Raw genomic sequence first — 27,707 nt, forward strand, 5'->3', positions numbered from 1 at the left:
AACTCCATATTAATGACTTCCCTGAAGAGTGGAGGCTGTTATAGCAGCAAAGGGGGGTCCAACTCCATATTAATGACTTCCCTGAAGAGTGGAGGCTGTTATAGCAGCAAAGGGGGGGGATCAACTCCATATTAATGACTTCCCTGAAGAGTGGAGGCTGTTATAGCAGCAAAGGGGGGGATCAACTCCATATTAATGACTTCCCTGAAGAGTGGAGGCTGTTATAGCAGCAAAGGGGGGGGATCAACTCCATATTAATGACTTCCCTGAAGAGTGGAGGCTGTTATAGCAGCAAAGGGGGGACCAACTCCATATTAATGACTTCCCTGAAGAGTGGAGGCTGTTATAGCAGCAAAGGGGGGGGACCAACTCCATATTAATGACTTCCCTGAAGAGTGGAGGCTGTTATAGCAGCAAAGGGGGGATCAACTCCATATGAATGACTTCCCAGAAGAGTGGAGGCTGTTATAGCAGCAAAGGGGGGGACCAACTCCATATTAATGACTTCCCTGAAGAGTGGAGGCTGTTATAGCAGCAAAGGGGGGGACCAACTCCATATTAATGACTTCCCTGAAGAGTGGAGGCTGTTGTAGCAGCAAAGGGGGGACCAACTCCATATTAATGACTTCCCTGAAGAGTGGAGGCTGTTATAGCAGCAAAGGAGGGGTCCAACTCCATATTAATGACTTCCCTGAAGAGTGGAGGCTGTTATAGCAGCAAAGGGGGGGACCAACTCCATATTAATGCCTTCCCTAAAGAGTGGAGGCTGTTATAGCAGCAAAAGGGGGACCAGCTCCATATTAATGACTTCCCAGAAGAGTGGAGGCTGTTATAGCAGCAAAGGGGAGGACCAACTCCATATTAATGACTTCCCTGAAGAGTGGAGGCTGTTATAGCAGCAAAGGGGGGACCAACTCCATATTAATGACTTCCCTGAAGAGTGGAGGCTGTTATAGCAGCAAAGGGGGGTCCAACTCCATATTAATGACTTCCCAGAAGAGTGGAGGCTGTTATAGAAGTTTACCTACACTAAGTTGACTGTGCCTTTAAACAGCTTGGAAAATTCCAGAAAATGTCATGGCTTTAGAAGCTTCTGATAGGCTAATTGACGTCATTTGAGTCAATTGGAGGTGTACCTGTGGATGTATTTCAAGGCCTACCTTCAAACTCAATACCTCTTAGCTTGACATCATGGGACAATTGTGGGGGTGCTTTGCTGCAGGAGGGGATAGTGCACTTCACAAAATAGATGGCATCATGAGGGAGGACAATTATGAGGATATATTGAAGCAAGACATCAGCTTGGTCGCAAATGAGTCTTCCAAATAGACAATGACCCCAAGCATACTTCCAAAGTTGTGGCAAAATGGCTTAAGGACAACTTAGTCAAGGTTTTGGAGTGGCCATCACAAAGCCTTGACCTCAATCCTATAGAAAATTTGTGGGCAGAACTGAAAAAGGCGTGTACGAGCAAGGAGGCCAACAAACCTGACAGTTACACCAGCTCTGTCAGGAGGAATGGGCCAAAATTCACCCAACTTATTGTGGGATGCTTGTGGAAGGCTACCCGAAACGTTTGACCCAAGTTAAACAATTTAAAGGCAATGCTACCAAATACTAATTCAGTGTATGTCAACTTCTGACCCACTGGGAATGTGATGAATGAAATAAAAGCTGAAATAAATCATTCTCGCTACTATTATTCTGACATTTCACATTCTTAAAATAAAGTGGTGATCCTAACTGACCTAAAACAAGGAATTTTTACTAGGATTAAAATGTCAGGAATTGTGAAAAACTGAGTTTAAATGTATTCGGCTAAGGTGTATGTAAACTTCTGACTTCAACTGTGTGAATATATATATATATATATATATATATATATATATATATATGCCAAGAGCTGAACAAAGAAAAGAGTCCCCTAATCCAGCAGGTCCTGGAGTTCACAAACCTGTTCTACACTGAAGCCTCAGGACCAGAATATCCAATCAATCAGAATAAACCAAATTACAACACATTCAAAACAAAACCACATTACTTATTGGGAAACACAAGCACAAGCACAGAGCAAAATGCAGTGCTATCTGGCCCTAAATCGACAGTACACCGTGGCTAACTATTTGACCATGGTTACTGATCAAAACCGTAGAAAAACCTTGACAAAGTACAGGCTCAGTGAGCACAGCCTTGCCATTGAGAAGGGTAGACACAGGAAAACCTGGCTCCCTGTAGAGGAAAGGCTGTGCAACCACTGCACAACAGCAGAACCTGAGACGGAGCTGCATTTCCTGACAAAATGTCAAAAATATAAAACAATTAGAGAGTGTCATTTCCCCAAATTTGAAAACCTTATTTGAAAACCAAGGTTTCAAAGACCTCTCTGATGAGGATAGGCTACCCGTCCTGTTGGGGGAGGACGCAGAGAGCTGTGGGTTGGCAGCGCACTACATTGCTGCCTGCCATAAGTTGAGGGACAGTGTCTGACAGACCAATCAACCTGCACATGTCCTCTACTGTATGTTTATTGTTAAATGTCTGGTTATTTTGACACTTGGTTATTGTTGTTACTGTTGTCCCGTTGACAATATTGATTATTATGTTAATATTGTAAATCTCCAAAGAAAGCTTTGGCAATATGACACCACCTCATTCAAGGGTTTTTCTTTATTTGTACTATTTTCTACATTGTAGAATAATAGTGAAGACTTCAAAACTATGAAATGACACATATGGAATCATGTAGTAACCAAAAAAGTGTTCAACAAATCAAAATATATTTTAGATTTGAGATTCTTCAAAGTAGCCACCCTTTGCCTTGATGACAGCTTTGCACACTCTTGGCATTCTCTCAACTAGCTTTATGAGATAGTCACCTGGAATGCATTTCAATTAACAGGCGTGCTTTGTTAAAAGTACATTTGTGGAATTTCTTTCCTTCTTAATGCATTTGAGCCAATCAGTTGTGTTGTGACAAGGTAAGGGGTGGTATACAGAAGATTGGTTATTTGGTTAAAGACCAAGTCCATATTATGGCAAGAACATCTCAAATAAACATCATTACTTTAAGACATGAAGGTCAGTCAATACGGAACGTTTCAAGAACTTTGAAAGTTTCTTCAAGTGCAGTCGCAAAAACCATAATCGCTATGAAATCCCAAAATTGCAACCCAAATAAATGCTTCACAGAGTTCAAGTAACAGACACATCTCAACATCAGCTGTTCAGAGGAGACTGTGTGCCGGGCGTGTAGCGTCATACCCAAGAAGACTCGAGGCAGAAATCGCTGCCAAAGGTGCTTCTACAAAGTACTGAATAAAGAGTCTGAATACTTATGTAAATATGAATTATATATATTTTTCAATACATCTGCAATAATTTCTAAAACTTGTTTTTGTCATTATGGGATATTATGGGTAGATTTGATGAGGGGGGGGAAAAAACTATTTAATCAATTGTAAAATAAGGCTGTAACGTAACAAAATGTGGAAAAAGAGAAGGAGTCTGAAAACTTTCAGAATACAGTATATTTATATATATATATATATATATATATATGGCTCTGTGAGAAACCAGTTGAAGTGAAAAGAGCCATCTCTATGGGAGATACCAACTCCGGGTAGGTGGAGGGGTTGTGGGAGTGTGTAGGGGTGAAGACCGCGCCCCCCCCCCCCCCCCCCCATCCCAACGAGGGGGCAGGGAGCGAGAGAGGTACGCAGTGGCAGACATGTCTGGACTGGTAGAGTTGTGTGTGTTAGAGACACCACCCTCAAGGCTCCCCCCCCTCCTCAGAGACAGGTGGACTGCTCCACCCCTCCTCAGAGACAGGTGGACTGCTCCACTCCTCCTCAGAGACAGGTGGACTGCTCCACTCCTCCCCCTCCTCAGAGACAGGTGGACTGCTCCACTCCTCCCCCCTCCTCAGAGACAGGTGGACTGCTCCACTCCTCCCCCTCCTCAGAGACAGGTGGACTGCTCCACCCCTCCTCAGAGACAGGTGGACTGCTCCCCCCCCCCTCAGAGACAGGTGGACTGCTCCACCCCTCCTCAGAGACAGGTGGACTGCTCCACTCCTCCCCCTCCTCAGAGACAGGTGGACTGCTCCACTCCTCCCCCCTCCTCCTCAGAGACAGGTGGACTGCTCCACTCCTCCCCCTCCTCAGAGACAGGTGGACTGCTCCACTCCTCCAACTCCTCAGAGACAGGTGGACTGCTCCCCCCCCTCCTCAGAGACAGGTGGACTGCTCCACTCCTCCCCCTCCTCAGAGACAGGTGGACTGCTCCACTCCTCCCCCTCCTCCTCAGAGACAGGTGGACTGCTCCCCCCCCTCCTCAGAGACAGGTGGACTGCTCCCCCCCCTCATCAGAGACAGGTGGACTGCTCCACTCCTCCCCCTCAGAGACAGGTGGACTGCTCCACCCCTCCCCCTCAGAGACAGGTGGACTGCTCCACTCCTCCCCCTCAGAGACAGGTGGACTGCTCCACTTCTCACCTCCTCAGAGACAGGTGGACTGAGTTCACCTCAAATGATTAACCTGCTCCATAGTCAAGGCCCTTCAGTCACACACACACTTCCTAATGCCTCTCATTCACCTCCGTAGGAAGCCCTCGTTTCATCTCTTTAACAGCATCCGTTATCCAGATTGTTGGAGCAGAGAGAGATTTAATAACCACTACAACCTATTGGACCACACAGATACGTCCTCTCCTAGAGAGAGATTTAATAACCACTACAACCTATTGGACCTCACAGATACGTCCTCTCCTAGAGAGAGATTTAATAACCACTACAACCTATTGGACCACAGATACGTCCTCTCCTAGAGAGAGATTTAATAACCACTACAACCTATTGGACCACAGATACGTCCTCTCCTAGAGAGAGATTTAATAACCACTACAACCTATTGGACCACAGATACGTCCTCTCCTAGAGAGAGATTTAATAACCACTACAACCTATTGGACCACACAGATACGTCCTCTCCTAGAGAGAGATTTAATAACCACTACAACCTATTGGACCACAGATACGTCCTCTCCTAGAGAGAGAGATTTAATAACCACTACAACCTATTGGACCACAGATACGTCCTCTCCTAGAGAGAGATTTAATAACCACTACAACCTATTGGACCACAGATACGTCCTCTCCTAGAGAGAGATTTAATAACCACTACAACCTATTGGACCACAGATACGTCCTCTCCTAGAGAGAGATTTAATAACCACTACAACCTATTGGACCACAGATACGTCCTCTCCTAGAGAGAGATTTAATAACCACTACAACCTATTGGACCACACAGATACGTCCTCTCCTAGAGAGAGATTTAATAACCACTACAACCTATTGGACCACAGATACGTCCTCTCCTAGAGAGAGATTTAATAACCACTACAACCTATTGGACCACACAGATACGTCCTCTCCTAGAGAGAGATTTAATAACCACTACAACCTATTGGACCACACAGATACGTCCTCTCCTAGAGAGAGATTTAATAACCACTACAACCTATTGGACCACAGATACGTCCTCTCCTAGAGAGAGATTTAATAACCACTACAACCTATTGGACCACAGATACGTCCTCTCTTAGAGAGAGATTTAATAACCACTACAACCTATTGGACCACAGATACGTCCTCTCCTAGAGAGAGATTTAATAACCACTACAACCTATTGGACCACAGATACGTCCTCTCCTAGAGAGAGATTTAATAACCACTACAACCTATTGGACCACAGATACGTCCTCTCCTAGAGAGAGATTTAATAACCACTACAACCTATTGGACCACAGATACGTCCTCTCCTAGAGAGAGATTTAATAACCACTACAACCTATTGGACCACACAGATACGTCCTCTCCTAGAGAGAGATTTAATAACCACTACAACCTATTGGACCACAGATACGTCCTCTCCTAGAGAGAGAGATTTAATAACCACTACAACCTATTGGACCACAGATACGTCCTCTCCTAGAGAGAGAGATTTAATAACCACTACAACCTATTGGACCACAGATACGTCCTCTCCTAGAGAGAGAGATTTAATAACCACTACAACCTATTGGACCACAGATACGTCCTCTCCTAGAGAGAGATTTAATAACCACTACAACCTATTGGACCAGACAGATACGTCCTCTCCTAGAGAGAGATTTAATAACCACTACAACCTATTGGACCACAGATACGTCCTCTCCTAGAGAGAGATTTAATAACCACTACAACCTATTGGACCACAGATACGTCCTCTCCTAGAGAGAGAGATTTAATAACCACTACAACCTATTGGACCACAGATACGTCCTCTCCTAGAGAGAGATTTAATAACCACTACAACCTATTGGACCACAGATACGTCCTCTCCTAGAGAGAGATTTAATAACCACTACAACCTATTGGACCACAGATACGTCCTCTCCTAGAGAGAGATTTAATAACCACTACAACCTATTGGACCACAGATACGTCCTCTCCTAGAGAGAGATTTAATAACCACTACAACCTATTGGACCACAGATACGTCCTCTCCTAGAGAGAGATTTAATAACCACTACAACCTATTGGACCACAGATACGTCCTCTCTTAGAGAGAGAGATTTAATAACCACTACAACCTATTGGACCACAGATACGTCCTCTCCTAGAGAGAGAGATTTAATAACCACTACAACCTATTGGACCCCACAGATACGTCCTCTCCTAGAGAGAGATTTAATAACCACTACAACCTATTGGACCCCACAGATACGTCCTCTCCTAGAGAGAGATTTAATAACCACTACAACCTATTGGACCACACAGATACGTCCTCTCCTAGAGAGAGATTTAATAACCACTACAACCTATTGGACCACAGATACGTCCTCTCCTAGAGAGAGATTTAATAACCACTACAACCTATTGGACCACACAGATACGTCCTCTCCTAGAGAGAGATTTAATAACCACTACAACCTATTGGACCACAGATACGTCCTCTCCTAGAGAGAGATTTAATAACCACTACAACCTATTGGACCACAGATACGTCCTCTCCTAGAGAGAGATTTAATAACCACTACAACCTATTGGACCCCACAGATACGTCCTCTCCTAGAGAGAGATTTAATAACCACTACAACCTATTGGACCACAGATACGTCCTCTCCTAGAGAGAGAGATTTAATAACCACTACAACCTATTGGACCACAGATACGTCCTCTCCTAGAGAGAGATTTAATAACCACTACAACCTATTGGACCACACAGATACGTCCTCTCCTAGAGAGAGATTTAATAACCACTACAACCTATTGGACCACACAGATACGTCCTCTCCTAGAGAGAGAGAGATTTAATAACCACTACAACCTATTGGACCACAGATACGTCCTCTCCTAGAGAGAGATTTAATAACCACTACAACCTATTGGACCCCACAGATACGTCCTCTCCTAGAGAGAGAGATTTAATAACCACTACAACCTATTGGACCCCACAGATACGTCCTCTCCTAGAGAGAGATTTAATAACCACTACAACCTATTGGACCACAGATACGTCCTCTCCTAGAGAGAGATTTAATAACCACTACAACCTATTGGACCCCACAGATACGTCCTCTCCTAGAGAGAGATTTAATAACCACTACAACCTATTGGACCACAGATACGTCCTCTCCTAGAGAGAGATTTAATAACCACTACAACCTATTGGACGATAAGTGGATGTGTTTCCCTGATCAAAGTACTAGACGAGGAATATGGAGACATTTCCACAGGAATATGTTTCTGACTTCCTGGAGGACCACACCTAAACCACAGGTCTTTGTTTACATGGCTTATCTCCTATTACTCTCTCTGAGTGTGTGTGTGTGAGTGAGTGAGTGAGTGAGTGAGTGAGTGAGTGAGTGAGTGAGTGAGTATGTGAGAGAGAGATACCATGCCTCAGGACTACCTGGCCTGATGACTCCTTGCTGTCCCCAGTCCACCTGGTCGTGCTGCGGCTCTAGTTTCAACTGTTCTGCCTGCGGCTATCGAACCCTGACCTGTTCACCGGACGTGCTACCTTGTCCCAGACCTGCTGTTATCAATTCTCTCTACCGCACCTGCTGTCTCTAACTCTGAATTTACTCCTCTTGCACCCTCTACACCCACTGTGATTATTATTTGACCCTGCTGGTCATCTACGAACATTTTGAAGAACAATCTGGCCTTAAATGGCCATGTACTCTTATAATCTCCACCCGGCTCAGCCAGAAGAGGACTGGCCCACCCCTCAGAGCCTGGTTCCTCTCTAGGTTTCTTCCTAGGTTCCTTGCCTTTCTAGGGGAGTTTGGCTTAGCCCCCCCCCATGCTTCTACACCTGCATCGCTTGCCGTTTGGAGATTTAAACTGGGTGTCTGTAGAAGCCCTTTCTGCTTTCTATCTGCTGTCTAAAGACACGTGATTGGTTGAGGGAAGGCAGTAACAGGAAGAGAGAGAGAAGAGAACATGTCAAATGTTGACACCAGATATATTAGTCCAGTCTTGGACCCCCCCTATCTGGGGACATTCAACTGCACTGTGTTCTTCTATCTGATATGACTTCTATCTGATATGACTGACCCCCCCCCCCCCCCAGAATATCCCTTATCCCCAGAGTTAACCACGCAGCAGCCAGGAACTACCGCAGTGTTGATTCCCCCCCCCCCTCCCCAGAATATCCCTTATCCCCAGAGTTAACCAGGCAGCAGACCAGGAACTACCGCAGTGTTGAAAGCCCCCACCTCAACCCTCACAGAAAGCACCCCCCCTCAACCCTCACAGAAAGCCCCCCCCCTCAACCCTCACAGAAAGCCCCCCCCCCCTCAACCCTTACAGATGAAAACGTTCTAGAATTCCTGAAACATTCTAGAACTCCTCAATATTCTAGAACTCCTGCTGACACAGAGCGGAAGAATTGTGAAGTGTTGTCAACTTATCCGCCTGTTTAATGGAACGGCATATCGAGGGCGGGCGGAGACAGGATAACTCCCCCCCCCCCCCCCCCCCCCAAAGCAGCATGCAAGTACTGAATGCGTGGCGCATGCCAACACCACGCTCCTGCCTAGCAACACCACGAGGAACGACCAAAAATAAAAGAGGCCGACGTCCGTCCACCCGCCTTAAATAACGAGGTCTTTTTTTTAAAAACACGGTTAATTCCAAAGAGAGAAGCTCTTACCGGTGTGGGTCCTCAGGTGGGCTTTCAGATGGGAAGACTTGGTGTACACTTTCTTACATCCTGGAAAACAACACACAGAGAAGAAGAAGAAGAAGACGATATGATCAGGATTATTTTAAAAAAAAGGCACAAGTTCAGGAATATGCACAACATACATCAAATGTTCTGACCCGCAATTACGAGCCCTCTGACCCGCAATTACGAGCCCTCTGACCCGCAATTACGAGCCCGCTGGTCCGCAATTACGAGCCCGCTGGTCCGCAATTACGAGCCCTCTGACCCGCAATTACGAGCCCTCTGACCCGCAATTACGAGCCCTCTGACCCGCAATTACGAGCCCTCTGACCCGCAATTACGAGCCCTCTGACCCGCAATTACGAGCCCTCTGACCCGCAATTACGAGCCCTCTGACCCGCAATTACGAGCCCTCTGACCCGCAATTACGAGCCCTCTGACCCGCAATTACGAGCCCGCTGACCCGCAATTACGAGCCCGCTGACCCGCAATTACGAGCCCGCTGACCCGCAATTACGAGCCCGCTGACCCGCAATTACGAGCCCGCTGGTCCGCAATTACGAGCCCGCTGGTCCGCAATTACGAGCCCTCTGACCCGCAATTACGAGCCCTCTGACCCGCAATTACGAGCCCGCTGACCCGCAATTACGAGCCCTCTGACCCGCAATACGAGCCCTCTGACCCGCAATACGAGCCCTTTGACCCGCAATACGAGCCCTCTGACCCGCAATACGAGCCCTCTGACCCGCAATACGAGCCCTCTGACCCACAATACGAGCCCTCTGACCCACAATTACGAGCCCTCTGACCCACAATTACGAGCCCTCTGACCCACAATACGAGCCCTTTGACCCACAATACGATCTGTCTATGGATTCCGCTGTCCTGCGATTCTATCTACAGTATGTGTTCTACAATACTATCTCTCAATGGAATGATGTTCTACAATACTATATATCTATGGATTCTGCTGTTCTACAATAATATTTATCTGTTCTACAATACATCTATGGATTCTGCTGTTCTACTATACATCTACGGATTCTGCTGTTCTACTATACTATATATATATGGATTCTGCTGTTCTACTATACTATATATCTGTGGATTCTGCTGTTCTACTATACTATATATCTGTGGATTCTGCTGTTCTACTATACTATATATCTATGGATTCTGCTGTTCTACTATACTATATATCTATGGATTCTGCTGTTCTACTATACTATATATCTATGGATTCTGCTGTTCTACTATACTATATATCTATGGATTCTGCTGTTCTACTTTACTATATATCTATGGATTCTGCTGTTCTACTATACTATATATCTATGGATTCTGCTGTTCTACTATACTATATATATATCTGTGGATTCTGCTGTTCTACTATACATCTATGGATTCTGCTGTTCTACAATACTATATATCTATGGATTCTGCTGTTCTACTATACTATATATCTGTGGATTCTGCTGTTCTACTATACTATATATCTATGGATTCTGCTGTTCTACTATACTATATATCTATGGATTCTGCTGTTCTACTATACTATATATCTATGGATTCTGCTGTTCTACTATACTATATATCTATGGATTCTGCTGTTCTACTATACTATATATCTATAGATTCTGCTGTTCTACTATACTATATATCTATGGATTCTGCTGTTCTACTATACTATATATCTGTGGATTCTGCTGTTCTACTATACTATATATCTGTGGATTCTGCTGTTCTACTATACTATACATCTATGGATTCTGCTGTTCTACTATACATCTATGGATTCTGCTGTTCTACTATACATCTATGGATTCTGCTGTTCTACCATACAATATATCTATGGATTCTGCTGTTCTACTATACTATATATCTATGGATTCTGCTGTTCTACTATACTATATATCTATGGATTCTGCTGTTCTACTATACTATATATCTATGGATTCTGCTGTTCTACTATACTATATATCTATGGATTCTGCTGTTCTACTATACTATATATCTATGGATTCTGCTGTTCTACTATACTATATATCTATGGATTCTGCTGTTCTACTATACTATATATCTATGGATTCTGCTGTTCTACTATACTATATATCTATGGATTCTGCTGTTCTACTATACTATATATCTGTGGATTCTGAAAGTATTCAGACACCTTTTCCCACGTTATTACGTTACAGCCTCATTCTAAAATATAAATATATATGTTTAAATCCTCAATGTACACACCCCATAATGCCTCATTCTAATATATATATATGTTTAAATCCTCAATGTACACACCCCATAATGCCTCATTCTAATATATATATATATATATATATATATGTTTAAATCCTCAATGTACACACCCCATAATGCCTCATTCTAATATATATATATATGTTTAAATCCTCAATGTACACACCCCATAATGCCTCATTCTAATATATATATGTTTAAATCCTCAATGTACACACCCCATAATGACAAAGCAAAAACAAGTTTTGAAATTTTTACTAATTTATAAAAAATAAAAGAAATAGGACATTTACATAAGTATTCAGACCCTTTACTCAGTACTTTGTTGAAGCATCTAAGGCAGTGATTACAGCCTTGAGTCTTCTTGGGTCTGACGCTACTACCTTGGCAGACCTGTATTTAGGGAGTTTCTCCCATTCTTCTCTGCAGATCCTCTTAAGCTCTGTCAGGTTGGATGGGGAGTGTTGCTGCACAGCTATTTTCAGGTCTCTCCAGAGATGTTAGATCGGGTTCAAGTCCGGGCTCCGGCTGGGCCACTCAAGGACATTGAGACTTGTCCCGAAGCCACTCCTGCGTTGTCTTGGCTGTGTGCTCAGGGTCGTTGTCCTGTTGGAAGGTGAAGCTTCGACCCAGTCTGAGGTCCTGAGCGCTCTGGAGCAGGTTTTCATCAAGGATCTCTCTGTACTTTGCTCCGTTCACCTTTGCCTCGATCCTGACTAGTCTCCCAGTCCCTGCCGCTGAAAAACATCCCCCTAAACATGATGCTGCCACAACCACCATGATTCACCGTAGGGATGGTGCCAGGTTTCCTCCAGGCGTGACGCTTGGCATTCAGGACAAAGAGTTTAATCTTGGTTTCATCAGACCAGAGAATCTTGTTTCTCATGGTCTGAGAGTCTCTAGGTGCCTTTTGGCAAACTCTAAGCGGGCTGTCAAGTGCCTTTTACTGAGGAGTGGCTTCCGTCTGGCCACTCTACCATAAAGGCCTGATTGGTGGAGTGCTGTAGAGATGGTTGTCCTTCTGGAAGGTTCTCCTTTCTCTACAGAGGAACTCTAGAGCTCTGTCAGAGGGTGCCCTGACCAAGGCCCTTCTCCCCCGATTGCTCAGTTTGGCCGGGCGTCCAGCTCTAGGAAGAGTTTTGGTGGTTCCAAACGTCTTCCATTTAAGAATGATGGAGGCCACTGTGTTCTTGGGGACCTTCAATACTGCAGAAATGTTTTGGTACCCTTCCCCAGATCTGTGCCTCGACACAATCCTGTCTCAGAGCTCTACGGACAATTCCTTCGACCTCATGGCTTGGTTTTTGCTCTGATATGCACTGTCAACCGTAAGACCTTATATAGACAGGTGTGTGCTTTTCCAAATCATGTCCAATCAATTGGATTTAGCACAGGTGGACTCCAATCAAGTTTTAGGAACGTCTCAAGGATGATCAATGGAAACAGGATGCACCTGAGCTCAATTTAGAGTGTCATAGCAAAGGGTCTGAATACTTATGTAAATAATGTATTTCTGTTTTTAAATTAGCAGACGTTTCTAAGAACCTGTGTTCTCTGTCATTAAGAGGTAAAGAGTAGATCGTTTTTAATTTTTAATAAATTAGCAAAAAATGTCTAAACCTGTTTTTGCTTTGTCATTATGGGGTATTGTGATGTCATTATGGGGTATTGTGTGTAGATTGATGAAGGGGAATAACTATTTAATCCATTTCAGAATAAGACTAATGTAACAAAATGTGGAAAAAGTCAAGGGGTCTGAAAACTTTCCGAAGACACCGTCTCCCTGAGTTCTGCGACACCGTCTCCCTGAGTTCTGCGACACCGTCTCCCTGAGTTCTGCGACACCGTCTCCCTGAGTTCTGCGACACCGTCTCCCTGAGTTCTGCGACACCGTCTCCCTGAGTTCTGCGACACCGTCTCCCTGAGTTCTGCGACACCGTCTCCCTGAGTTCTGCGACACCGTCTCCCTGAGTTCTGCGACCCCGTCTCCCTGAGTTCTGCGACCCCGTCTCCCTGAGTTCTGCGACCCCGTCTCCCTGAGTTCTGCGACCCCGTCTCCCTGAGTTCTGCGACACCGTCTCCCTGAGTTCTGCGACACCGTCTCCCTGAGTTCTACGACACCGTCTCCCTGAGTTCTACGACACCGTCTCCCTGTTCTGCGACACCGTCTCCCTGTTCTGCGACACCGTCTCCCTGTTCTGCGACACCGTCTCCCTGTTCTGCGACACCGTCTCCCTGAGTTCTGCGACACCGTCTCCCTGAGTTCTGCGACACCGTCTCCCTGAGTTCTGCGACACCGTCTCCCTGAGTTCTGCGACACCGTCTCCCTGAGTTCTGCGACACCGTCTCCCTGAGTTCTGCGACACCGTCTCCCTGAGTTCTGCGACACCGTCTCCCTGAGTTCTGCGACACCGTCTCCCTGAGTTCTGCGACACCGTCTCCCTGAGTTCTGCGACACCGTCTCCCTGAGTTCTGCGACCCCGTCTCCCTGAGTTCTGCGACCCCGTCTCCCTGAGTTCTGCGACCCCGTCTCCCTGAGTTCTGCGACACCGTCTCCCTGAGTTCTGCGACACCGTCTCCCTGAGTTCTACGACACCGTCTCCCTGAGTTCTACGACACCGTCTCCCTGTTCTGCGACACCGTCTCCCTGTTCTGCGACACCGTCTCCCTGTTCTGCGACACCGTCTCCCTGTTCTGCGACACCGTCTCCCTGAGTTCTGCGACACCGTCTCCCTGAGTTCTGCGACACCGTCTCCCTGAGTTCTGCGACACCGTCTCCCTGAGTTCTGCGACACCGTCTCCCTGAGTTCTGCGACACCGTCTCCCTGAGTTCTGCGACACCGTCTCCCTGAGTTCTGCGACACCGTCTCCCTGAGTTCTGCGACACCGTCTCCCTGAGTTCTGCGACACCGTCTCCCTGAGTTCTGCGACACCGTCTCCCTGAGTTCTGCGACACCGTCTCCCTGAGTTCTGCGACACCGTCTCCCTGAGTTCTGCGACACCGTCTCCCTGAGTTCTGCGACACCGTCTCCCTGAGTTCTGCGACACCGTCTCCCTGAGTTCTGCGACACCGTCTCCCTGAGTTCTGCGACACCGTCTCCCTGAGTTCTGCGACACCGTCTCCCTGAGTTCTGCGACACCGTCTCCCTGAGTTCTGCGACACCGTCTCCCTGAGTTCTGCGACACCGTCTCCCTGAGTTCTGCGACACCGTCTCCATGAGTTCTGCGACACCGTCTCTATGAGTTCTGCGACACCGTCTCCCTGCTCTACGACACCGTCTCCCTGAGTTCTGCGACACCGTCTCCCTGAGTTCTGCGACACCGTTTCCTGAGTTCTGCGACACCGTCTCCCTGAGTTCTGCGACACCGTCTCCCTGAGTTCTGCGACACCGTCTCCCTGAGTTCTGCGACACCGTCTCCCTGAGTTCTGCGACACCGTCTCCCTGAGTTCTGCGACACCGTCTCCCTGAGTTCACGACACCGTCTCCCTGAGTTCTACGACACCGTCTCCCTGAGTTCTACGACACCGTCTCCCTGAGTTCTACGACACCGTCTCCCTGAGTTCTACGACACCGTCTCCCTGAGTTCTACGACACCGTCTCCCTGAGTTCTACGACACCGTCTCCCTGAGTTCTACGACACCGTCTCTATGAGTTCTACGACACCGTCTCCCTGAGTTCTGCGACACCGTCTCCCTGAGTTCTGCGACACCGTCTCCCTGCTCTACAACACCGTCTCTCTGAGTTCTGCACCCATTTACAACACGCCAGTCAAGACATGCTGAGGAGTTTAGTAACCCTCCAATCCCAGAGGCTATCTGACATCATCGAACATTAGTGAGAGAGCTGCTGACATATAGGAGTACATTAGTATTATATTAGCCGAAGAGGAGTTTGTTTATGTGTGTGTGTGTGTGTGTGTGTGTGTGTGTGTGTGTGTGTGTGTGTGTGTGTGTGTGTGTGTGTGTGTGTGTGTGTGTGTGTGTGTGTGTGTCAGTCTGGTGTGTTTTTCTAGCTGTGATACACTGTCAGTTTGATGCAACCAATAACAATCTGTCTTGGTCGTCCATTTTCTGTGTCTCTCTGACAGATCTCTAGAGCTTGCTTTCAAAACGACACCCTATTCCCTATGTAGTGCACTACTTTTGACCAGTGTTCTGGTCACAATGAGGGCACTACGTAGGGAATAGGGTGCCATTTGGGACACATACTAGAGCTGGCTAAAAGCCTGCTGTCGATTACTGAATTATTCAACGTCACATCATTCAGAGGCAACACACACAGAGAATAGTAATGTTTACTGAAAGTCACTGAGTCAGACCACCACCCATAACACAGGACACTACAGACACTGAGTCAGACCACCACCCATAACACAGGACACTACAGTCACTGAGTCAGACCACCACCCATAACACAGGACACTACAGACACTGAGTCAGACCACCACCCATAACACAGGACACTACAGACACTGAGCTAATCAGACCACCACCCATAACACAGGACACTACAGACACTGAGTCAGACCACCACCCATAACACAGGACACTACAGACACTGAGCTAATCAGACCACCACCCATAACACAGGACACTACAGACACTGAGTCAGACCACCACCCATAACACAGGACACTACAGTCACTGAGTCAGACCACCACCCATAACACAGGACACTACAGTCACTGAGTCAGACCACCACCCATAACACAGGACACTATAGACACTGAGTCAGACCACCACCCATAACACAGGACACTACAGACACTGAGTCAGACCACCACCCATAACACAGGACACTATAGACACTGAGCTAATCAGACCACCACCCATAACACAGGACACTATAGACACTGAGCTAATCAGACCACCACCCATAACACAGGACACTACAGACACTGAGCTAATCAGACCACCACCCATAACACAGGACACTACAGACCTATAGACACTGAGTCAGACCACCACCCATAACACAGGACACTAAAGACACTGAGTCAGACCACCACCCCTAACACAGGACACTACAGACACTGAGTCAGACCACCACCCATAACACAGGACACTATAGACACTGAGTCAGACCACCACCCCTAACACAGGACACTACAGACCTATAGACACTGAGTCAGACCACCACCCATAACACAGGACACTATAGACATTGAGTCAGACCACCACCCATAACACAGGACACTATAGACACTGAGTCAGACCACCACCCATAACACAGGACACTATAGACACTGAGTCAGACCACCACCCATAACACAGGACACTACAGACACTGAGTCAGACCACCACCCATAACACAGGACACTACAGACCTATAGACACTGAGCTAATTGATGGTAAACAACGTATTGCATGTGAGCTAGGAACAAGCAAAAAGGGAGGGAGGAGTCCTGACCTGGAGGGAGGGAGGGAGGGAGGGAGGAGTCCTGACCTGGAGGGAGGGAGGGAGGGAGGGAGTCCTGACCTGGAGGGAGGGAGGGAGTCCTGACCTGGAGGGAGGGAGGGAGTCCTGACCTGGAGGGAGGGAGGGAGTCCTGACCTGGAGGGAGGGAGGGAGTCCTGACCTGGAGGGAGGGAGGGAGGGAGGGAGGAGTCCTGACCTGGAGGGAGGGAGGGAGGGATGGAGGGAGGAGTCCTGACCTGGAGGGAGGGAGGGAGGGATGGAGGGAGGAGTCCTGACCTGGAGGGAGGGAGGGAGTCCTGACCTGGAGGGAGGGAGGGAGTCCTGACCTGGAGGGAGGGAGGGAGGAGTCCTGACCTGGAGGGAGGGAGGGAGGAGTCCTGACCTGGAGGGAGGGAGGGAGGAGTCCTGACCTGGAGGGAGGGAGGGAGGAGTCCTGACCTGGAGGGAGGGAGGGAGGAGACCTGACCTGGAGGGAGGGAGGGAGGAGTCCTGACCTGGAGGGAGGGAGGGAGGAGTCCTGACCTGGAGGGAGGGAGGAGTCCTGACCTGGAGGGAGGGAGGGAGGAGTCCTGACCTGGAGGGAGGGAGGGAGGAGTCCTGACCTGGAGGGAGGGAGGGAGGAGTCCTGACCTGGGGGGAGGGAGGGAGGAGTCCTGACCTGGGGGGAGGGAGGGAGGAGTCCTGACCTGGGGGGAGGGAGGGAGGAGTCCTGACCTGGAGGGAGGGAGGGAGGAGTCCTGACCTGGAGGGAGGGAGGGAGGAGTCCTGACCTGGAGGGAGGAAGGAGAGAGGGAGGAGTCCTGACCTGGGAAGTCACAGTGGTGTATCCTCCTCTTCTCCAGGTCTGGGTTGGTCCTGCGGTTGTAGCGGACCTGCATGGACTGGTTCAGGCTTGGAGCTGGGCCGGAGCCTGGGGCTTGAGTTAGACTTGAGGCTGGGGGCCGAGCCACACCGGTGGGGGAAAGACTGGGGGAGACGCTGACTCCCAGCTTGGAGGCGATAGTGGCGGCATAGGAAGGGGGAGGGGAGAGGTTCTGAAGGAGGTCCTTCTGGCGATCTGGGGAGCTGGGCTCTGAGCTGGGAGGAGAGGGGGGCAGGTAGGGGGCCTTGGCCTGATGGTGCTGGGGCTGCTGGAGGAAGTGAGGGTGAGGGTAGGCCCCTCCCACACTGTGCAGCCCACCACAGTAGCTTGACTTGGCAGTCTGTAGTTGTTGGTGTTGCTGCTGGGCCTGGGCGGCTAAGTGTAGGTCGTGGAAGGTGTGCATGATGGGCGAGGGACCGGAACCTCCGTGATGCTGCCCCGCCCGGTGATGAGCATTGTTGCCGTGGTGATGCATGGGCGCGAGAGGGGCGGAGTCCAGCTCTGCAGAGAGCAGCTGGAACAGAGAGTCGTCGTGAGGCAGATTGAACGACCCCAGCTCCTCCTTCACGTAAACAGAACCGCCCGTTGCCACGGCGTCAGAGGTCGGGTCACCGCCACCCGACGGGCTGAACACGCTAGTGAACTCTGGTAACGAAGAAGAAGACACCGACGTTACCGTGGAAAGGCTGATGCTGTTACCGTGGACGCTACTGCTGGGGCAGTGAGGGTGAGGATGGACGAAGGGAGAGGAGGCGGGAGGTTCTGTTTTGACCTGCTGGCCCATGCCTCCAGCGTTACCTCCAGGCCCTGGGCGTGCCGGCCGACACAAGCCCATCCTCAGGTAGGCCAGGTCGGGTAGGAAGACGTTCATGTTGATGCTGTAAGGAGATCCACCCTGGTCGTCGCTAAAGAAGTGATCCATCACAGAGGCACTGTCCCGCCGAGACTTGTTCTGCTCTGGAGGGTCCGGATGGGGCATAAGGAGCGGCGTCTGGGGGGAGAGATACTTATCCAGCTCACTCTTCCCTGTCTGAGGAGAGAAGAAGAAGACAGGCTTAAAACGGTTGGCTCGTTATTCATTCTGAACCAAATCTCTATTTTGGATGTAAATGGAATGTTATAAAAAAAATAATCAAAGATGTTTTAGTTTTTTTTTGTATTTCACTTTGTTTTAATTAACTTGATAGTGAAACAATCCTTTAATTGATTTTGTTTTAATTAACTTGATAGTGAAACAATCCTTTAATTGATTTTGTTTTAATTAACTTGATAGTGAAACAATCCTTTAATTGATTTTGTTTTAATTAACTTGATAGTGAAACAATCTTTTAATTGATTTTGTTTTAATTAACTTGATAGTGAAACAATCCTTTAATTGATTTTGTTTTAATTAACTTGATAGTGAAACAATCCTTTAATTGATTTTGTTTTAATTAACTTAAGAGAAACAATCTTTTAATTTATTTTTGCTGACATCTTTGATCATCAAGTTGATACAAATCAGTATCATCAACAGCTGCATTTTGGACAGGAAGAATACGTTAAGGAATCTACATTAACTTCAATCATTTACAGACGTGTTCAAATGTGTTGGTACCCTTACAGCTCATTGAAATAACGCTTCATTCCCCCTGAAAAGTGATGAAATTAAAAGCTATTTTATCATGTATACTTGCATGCCTTTGGTGTGTGTCAGAATAAAGCAAAGAAGCTATGAAAAAGAGATTAATTATTGCTTATTCTACAAATATATTCTAAAAATGTCCTGGACACATTTGTTGGTACCCCTTTAGAAAAGATAATAAATAATTGGATTATAGTGATAGTTCAAACTAATTTGTTTCTTTAATTAGTATTACACACACGTCTTCAATCTTTGTAATCAGTCATTCAGCCTATTTAGATGGAGAAAAGTAGTCACTGTGCTGTTTGGTATCATTGTGTGCACCACACTGAACATGGACCAGAGACAGCAAAGGAGAGATTTGTCTGAGGAGATCAGAAAGACAATAATAGACAAGCGTGGTAAAGGTAAAGGTAAAAGGTAAAAGGTAAAAGGTAAAAGGTAAAAGGTAAAAGGTAAAAGGTAAAAGTAGAGGTAAAGGTAGAGGTAAAGGTAGAGGTAAAGGTAGAGGTAAAGGTAGAGGTAGAGGTAGAGGTAAAGGTAGGGGTAGAGGTAGGGGTAAAGGTAGAGGTAAAGGTAGAGGTAAAGGTAGAGGTAGGGGTAGAGGTAAAGGTAGAGGTAAAGGTAGAGGTAGAGGTAAAAGATAGAGGTAAAAGTAAAAGGTAAAAGGTAAAGGGAGAGGGAGAAGTAGAGGTAAAAGGTAGAGGTAAAGGTAGAGGTAAAAGGTAGAGGTAAACGGTAAAAGGTAAAGGTAGAGGTAAAGGTAGAGGTAAAGGTAGGGGTAAAGGTAGGGGTAAAGGTAGAGGTAAAGGTAGAGGTAGAGGTAGAGGTAAAGGTAGAGGTAGAGGTAAAGGTAGAGGTAGAGGTAGAGGTAGAGGTAAAGGTAGAGGTAAAGGTAGAGGTAAAGGTAGAGGTAAAGGTAAAGGTAGAGGTAAAGGTAGAGGTAAAGGCTACAAGATCATCTTCCAAGCAGCTTGATGTTTCCTGTAACAACAGTTTGAAAATATTATTTAAGAAGAAGTTTCAGGTCCGTGGAACTATATCCAACCTCCCTGGGCGCGTCCGCAAGAGGAACATCGACCCCAGATTGAACAGAAGGATAGTGTGAATGGTAGAAGAAGAACCAAGGATAACTGCCAAAGAGATACAAGCTGAACTCCAAGGGGGTTTCGCTCTTTTGATCGAAAGTGGCTTCCATAGAAGAAGACGCAGGAGGACTCCAGAGCGAAAGTGGGTTCCATAGAAGAAGACGCAGGAGGACTCCAGAGCGAAAGTGGGTTCCATAGAAGAAGACGCAGGAGGACTCCAGAGCGAAAGTGGGTTCCATAGAAGAAGACGCAGGAGGACTCCAGAGCAAAGGTGGGTTCCATAGAAGAAGACGCAGGAGGACTCCAGAGCGAAAGTGGGTTCCATAGAAGAAGACGCAGGAGGACTCCAGAGCGAAAGTGGGTTCCATAGAAGAAGACGCAGGAGGACTCCAGAGCAAAAGTGGGTTCCATAGAAGAAGACGCAGGAGGACTCCAGAGCAAAAGTGGGTTCCATAGAAGAAGACGCAGGAGGACTCCAGAGCGAAAGTGGGTTCCATAGAAGAAGACGCAGGAGGACTCCAGAGCAAAAGTGGGTTCCATAGAAGAAGACTCAGGAGGACTCCACTTGTGAAAGAAGAACTTCAACAACAAAAAAGCCAGACTGGAATTTGCAAAAATGCATATTGACAAGCCACAATCCTTCTGGGAGAAATGTTCTTTGGAAAGATGAGTCAAAACTGTAGCTTTTTGGCAAGTCACGTCATCTGCTAAATTGTAATTATTCGATTTATTGCCTACCTCATGCCTTTTGCACACATTGTATATAGATTCTCTTTTTTTCTACCATGTTATTGACTTGTTTATTGTTTACTCCATGTGTAACTCTGTGTTGTTGTCTGTTCACACTGCTATGCTTTATCTTGGCCAGGTCGCAGTTGCAAATGAGAACTTGTTCTCAACTAGCCTACCTGGTTAAATAAAGGTGAAATAAAAAATAAATAAATCTCTATGTTCACAGACGAAGAAATTAAGTTTCCAAAGAAACGAACACAACTTCCTACAGTGAAACATGGAGGAGGCTGAGTTATGTTTTGGGGCTAGCTGTGCTGCGCTATGGGGCTAGCTGTGCTGCGCTATGGGGCTAGCTGGGCTGCGCTATGGGGCTAGCTGGGCTGCGCTATGGGGCTAGCTGGGCTGCGCTATGGGGCTAGCTGTGCTGCGCTATGGGGCTAGCTGTGCTGCACTATGGGGCTAGCTGTGCTGCACTATGGGGCTAGCTGTGCTGCGCTATGGGGCTAGCTGTGCTGCGCTATGGGGCTAGCTGTGCTGCGCTTGGCACAGGGCGCCTTGAATCTGTTCAGGGCACAAATTAAATCTCCAGACTATCAAGGTGTTCTGGAGAGAAACGTGTCAGACAGCTCTGTCTCGGTCACAGGTTATGGTTTCCTCCAACAGGATAACGACCCAAAACACACAGCTAAACACCCATAGAATGGACAAGAACAAAACGTTGGATTATTCTGAAGTGGCCTTCGAATGTGACCTGATCTGAATCCTATCGAACATCTATGGGAAGAGCTGAATCTTACAGTCTGGAGAAGTTACCCATTAAACCTGAGACAGCTGGAGCAGTTTGTTCAGGAAGAGGGGGCCAAACTACCTGTTAACAGGTGCAGAAGTCACCCAACAAACCTGAGACAGCTGGAGCAGTTTGTTCAGGAAGAGGGGGCCAAACTACCTGTTAACAGGTGCAGAAGTCACCCAGTGGGCCAAACTACCTGTTAACAGGTGCAGAAGTCACCCATCAAACCTGAGACAGCTGGAGCAGTTTGTTCAGGAAGAGGGGGCCAAACTACCTGTTAACAGGTGCAGAAGTCACCCAGGGGGCCAAACTACCTGTTACCAGGTGCAGAAGTCTCATTGAGAGCTACAGAAAACGTTTGATTGCAGTGATAACCTCTGAAGGGTTTGTGCCACAAAATATTAGCTTAATAAGAGTCCCATCATCTGTGTCTATGTCATTTTATTATTTACAATATTATGTTGAATAAAAAAATAAAATAAAAAGATGATTTCTATTAAATATGGAATAAAAAAATGGCGGATACCAATGAATTTGAAACTAGTAAAAGTATTTCAGAGAAAATTGTGAATTCTTCCTTTTTTGTGGAGCGGTACCAACAACTTCATCTATCATTTCAAACCTCATACAGATGTAGGATCTTAATTTGACCTATATTGTCGTCACAGCGAAATAATCCTGCAGCAATAGGATCTGAACGTTTAGTCCATAACGTTACTTGATCGGTCGACAGGGCTATTAAGCTGGCCCCGAAAGTAGACTACACGAAAAGTACAATACTGTTAAATATAAATCGTGTGTTAGTATGAGTTTTCGATGCAGAGTTCAAATTCTCCGCAAGAAAAGAGTGATCAAATTAAGATACTACATCTGTATTGTCCATTTAAGAGTTCAGAACCAGTGTTTGACATGTTTCATGCTGAAACTATGTGGTGGCCAGTGGGATGAGGAGTCCGGTAGTAATGTTTGATAGGACAGACAGAGACAGAGTCACCAGTCAAACATTTATCAAGTAGCCTTCAGTGAGCTGCTGCTACATTCCCCCCTCAGCTGTAAACTGTACTCACACCAACCAGACCAGAGGGCTTTAAACAGGCACTATCTGCTTCCCAAACGGCACCCTCATAGGGCTGGGATTAAAAGTAGTGCACTACATAGGAAATAGGGTGCCTTTAACTTCGGTTAAAAGTAGTGCACTACATAGGGAATAGGGTGCCTTTAACTTTGGTTAAAAGTAGTGCACTACATAGGAAATAGGGTGCCTTTAACTTCGGTTAAAAGTAGTGCACTACATAGGGAATAGGGTGCAATTAACTTCAGTTAAAAGTAGTGCACTACATAGGGAATAGGGTGCCATTAACTTCGGTTAAAAGTAGTGCACTACATAGGGAATAGGGTGCCATTAACTTCAGATAAAAGTAGTGCACTACATAGGGAATAGGGTGCCATTTGGGACAGCAGCCTACTGACAGGTGGTCATGATGAAGGAATGAACCTGACTCTCTCCATTCCTTCTGCTCAGGACAAAAACACACTCTTAATTAACTCTTAAGGTGCACATAAATAACTCATTAAAAGATGATCCAACTAATGGAGGAAATGGTTAGTGGACATTGGGAAGGAAAACACCCTCCCTATTGGTACTTCCCGATGTCCCGCAAAGTAACTGCTCTGTTCTGTTCCGCAATGGCTTGCTGGCTGAAGGAAAAGCTTTTCTATTTCTGTCGTTTAGATCGTCCAGCTGTTAACTGGTCATGTATATCTGTCACAAGTGTTCCGATTAAGGCGGTCGGGGCTGTCTGTCGACATTGCTGGGAAGTTTCTACCTACTATATCGGGTTGGGTCCGGGATCCGCACCGTGCGTTAGAGAGTAGATGGAGTCGGACAGAGTCAGTTGTTGATGGGAATGGTAGCCAAGAAACCAATTGTGAGCGTGTGAGCAACTGGCACTGTCTGGCATAGCTGCCTGTCCTAGCTGCCTGTCCTACCAGTTCCAATGAACTATGCGCTAAATGCGTCTGCTATTTTTTTTTAAATTTTATTAAACTATGCAAGTCAGTTAAGAGCAAATTCTTATTTTCAATGACAGTGGGTTTAACTGCCTTGTTCAGGGGCAAAATGACAGATTTTTACCTTGTCAACTCTGGGATTCGCAACCTTTCAGTTACTAGTCCAACACTCTAACCACTAGGCTACCTGCCTCCCCGACAATGTCTCTCGTTCTCAATCATGTAATCTTCCTGCTGTGTCCCGACCCATAGGCCTACACGTCGAATGATAAAATATTTACGAGCAGGAGACATTATTATTACGCACAATTAAAGCGTCAATCTCTTCTACATTTAAAAAAAAATAATACTATAGAATTCCCCTATCACAGAAAAACAGGCAGCCTTAGTGCTCGCAACATGCTACCAACCTCGCCCATTCTGAGCTAAAGAATAGCCTACACCGGGGAGAAATCCACTGAATGAAACTACATTACCTGGTGCGTGTAGTCACTGTGTCCACTCCTTTCCGTCAGTACGTTCTTAGTATCGAAGCCGTACAGAGCCGACTCCTCGGTCGGGAAGCCTTCCGACAGCATGGGCTTGAGTAGGGTGTAGAACATCTCGTCCTGCCCTGGCCCGGTCCCGGTCCCAGCGCTCATCGTGATCAGCGTCGCGGCCATATAGATTTACTCCTCCCGGAATAACAAGGTGCGAACGGCCGCAATAATAATCATATAACAATAACGACAGATGAAACGGGACGGTGCATGAGAGGACTGACTGTAGCGATGTATTCAAGTCTGTGTTTAGTCTAGTTAGCTATCTCGTCTTGACTGGGTTATCCACTCTACTTGTCTCCGTTCGGTAGGACTGGAGTCTGTTGGGATAGTTCAAAGCTTCTGCTCTTTTCTATCCATGTCAACTCATGCGATGAGAGGAAGCAAGGCGGGCGTGGGGCAGGTTCAGTCGGTTTAGTGTTTCAAAAAAGAAGGCAGGGCGTGGCCAACAAATAAGACAGAACAGAACGTCTCATACACCGTCAAAAGCCTTTGTACAACAACAGTAAACAGCTCCCCAGCACCGAGAACCCTTTCACAGAGGGCTTCTCTCCCTAAAAGCCCGGTTTACTAAATATGTAGCGAGGTTACACACATACCAAGGAACGCTCGATATTATCCTTTTACTCACCACGTTTCGTATTCTCAAGCTTTGACCTGCCTTATTTCACCGGGGTTCCCCAGTACTTCTAGAACATTTTCTATCAACACCAAATAAAATCCTTTTTATTTATCACATGTATGTACATTCTGCGGAATGTGCCTCGACCGGGAATATTAAACTATAGTCGGCACGTTTCTTTTCAGGGCTCAACAGAGTAAACATTCCCTTTAATTATTCATATTCTGAATGATTCTTCCCAGAAGTTTACGTCAAACATATTTTTTTGTATTGAAGGTATTTTCAAGTTTCATTGACAAAACTAGAACTAGTTCAGAAAGTGAGTGGCAGACCAGGGTGATAAACCCGCCGACCAGGGTGATGGAACCGTTGACCAGGGTGATAAACCCGCCGACCAGGGTGATGGAACCGCTGCCCAGGGTGATGGAACCGCTGACCAGGGTGATAGACCCGTTGCCCAGGGTGATAAACCCGTTGCCCAGGGTGATAAACCCGCTGACCAGGGTGATGGAACCCATTGACCAGGGTGATAAACCTGCCGACCAGGGTGATAAACCTGCAGACCAGGGTGATAATCCCGTTGACCAGGGTGATGGAACCGCTGACCAGGGTGATAAACCCGTTGCCCAGGGTGATAAACCTGTTGCCCAGGGTGATGGAACCGCTGACCAGGGTGATAAACCCATTGCCCAGGGTGATAAACCCGTTGCCCAGGGTGATAAACCTGCAGACCAGGGTGATAAACCTGCAGACCAGGGTGATAAACCTGCAGACCAGGGTGATGGAACCGCTGACCAGGGTGATAAACCCGTTGCCCAGGGTGATAAACCCGTTGCCCAGGGTGATAAACCCGCTGACCAGGGTAATAAACCTGCAGACCAGGGTGATAAACCCGCTGACCAGGGTGATGGAACAGCTGACCAGGGTGAAAAACCCGCTGACCAGGGTGATGGAACCGCTGACCAGGGTGATAAACCTGCAGACCAGGGTGATGGAACCGCTGACCAGGGTGATAAACCCGCTGACCAGGGTGATGGAACCGCTGACCAGGGTGATAAACCTGCAGACCAGGGTGATAAACCCGCTGACCAGGGTGATGGAACTGTTGACCAGGGTGATAAACCTGCAGACCAGGGTGATGGAACTGTTGACCAGGGTGATGGAATCGTTGACCAGGGTGATAAACCGGCAGACCAGGGTGATAAACCCGCTGACCAGGGTGATGGAACTGTTGACCAGGGTGATAAACCTGCAGACCAGGGTGATAAACCTGCAGACCAGGGTGATAAACCCGCTGACCAGGGTGATAAACCTGCAGACCAGGGTGATAAACCTGCAGACCAGGGTGATGGGACCGCTGACCAGGGTGATGGAACCGTTGACCAGGGTGATGGAACCGTTGACCAGGGTGATGGAACCGCTGACCAGGGTGATGGAACCGCTGACCAGGGTGATAAACCTGCAGACCAGGGTGATGGAACTGCTGACCAGGGTGATAAACCCGCTTACCAGGGTGATTGAACCGTGGACCAGGGTGATGGAACCGTTGACCAGGGTGATGGAACCACTGACCAGGGTGATGGAACTGTTGACCAGGGTGATAAACCCGCTGACCAGGGTGATAAACCCGCTGACCAGGGTGATAAACCTGCAGACCAGGGTGATAAACCTGCAGACCAGGGTGATAAACCTGCAGACCAGGGTGATAAACCCGCTGACCAGGGTGATAAACCTGCAGACCAGGGTGATAAACCCGCTGACCAGGGTGATAAACCTGCAGACCAGGGTGATAAACCTGCAGACCAGGGTGATGGGACCGCTGACCAGGGTCATAAACCCGCTTACCAGGGTGATTGAACCGTTGACCAGGGTGATGGAACCGTTGACCAGGGTGATGGAACCGCTGACCAGGGTGATGGAACCGCTGACCAGGGTGATAAACCTGCAGACCAGGGTGATGGAACCGCTGACCAGGGTGATAAACCCGCTTACCAGGGTGATTGAACCGTGGACCAGGGTGATGGAACCGTTGACCAGGGTGATGGAACCACTGACCAGGGTGATGGAACCGTTGACCAGGGTGATAAACCCGCTGACCAGGGTGATAAACCCGCTGACCAGGGTGATGGAACCGTTGACCATGGTGATGGAACCGTTGACCAGGGTGATAAACCTGCAGAGCAGGGTGATGGAATCGCTGACCAGGGTGATGGAACTGCCGCCTCCAGGGTGATGGGACCGCTGACCAGGGTGATGGGACCGCTGACCAAGGTGATGGGACCGCTGACCAGGGTGATGGAACCGCTGACCAGGGTGATGGAACCGCCGACCAGGGTGATGGGACCGCAGACCAGGGTGATGGAACCGCTGACCAGGGTGATGGAACCACCGACCAGGGTAATGAAACCACTGACCAGGGTGATGGAAACACCGACCAGGGTGATGAAACCACTGACCAGGGTGATGGAACCACCGACAGGGTGATGGAAACACTGACCAGGGTGATGGAAACACCGACCAGGGTGATGGAAACACCGACCAG

At 47.4% G+C, this 27,707-nt stretch overlaps 1 protein-coding gene across 1 annotated transcript in view; it reads right to left on the reverse strand.

Moving 5' to 3' along the window:
• LOC129860034 (Krueppel-like factor 5) overlaps positions 1 to 25,060 on the reverse strand; it is a 36,538-nt gene extending 11,478 nt beyond the window's left edge. The window contains exons 1-3 of the mRNA XM_055930360.1: positions 24,481 to 25,060; positions 17,704 to 18,790; positions 9,205 to 9,264 (exon numbers count right to left, since the gene is read on the reverse strand). Coding sequence (XP_055786335.1) covers positions 9,205 to 9,264; positions 17,704 to 18,790; positions 24,481 to 24,666 — 1,333 coding nt within the window. The 5' untranslated portion in view covers positions 24,667 to 25,060. The remainder of the gene's footprint in view (positions 1 to 9,204; positions 9,265 to 17,703; positions 18,791 to 24,480) is intronic.
• Between the last annotated feature and the right edge of the window lie 2,647 nt (positions 25,061 to 27,707).

Source organism: Salvelinus fontinalis, chromosome 7 (assembly GCF_029448725.1).
Source record: "Salvelinus fontinalis isolate EN_2023a chromosome 7, ASM2944872v1, whole genome shotgun sequence".
NCBI lineage: Eukaryota > Metazoa > Chordata > Actinopteri > Salmoniformes > Salmonidae > Salvelinus > Salvelinus fontinalis.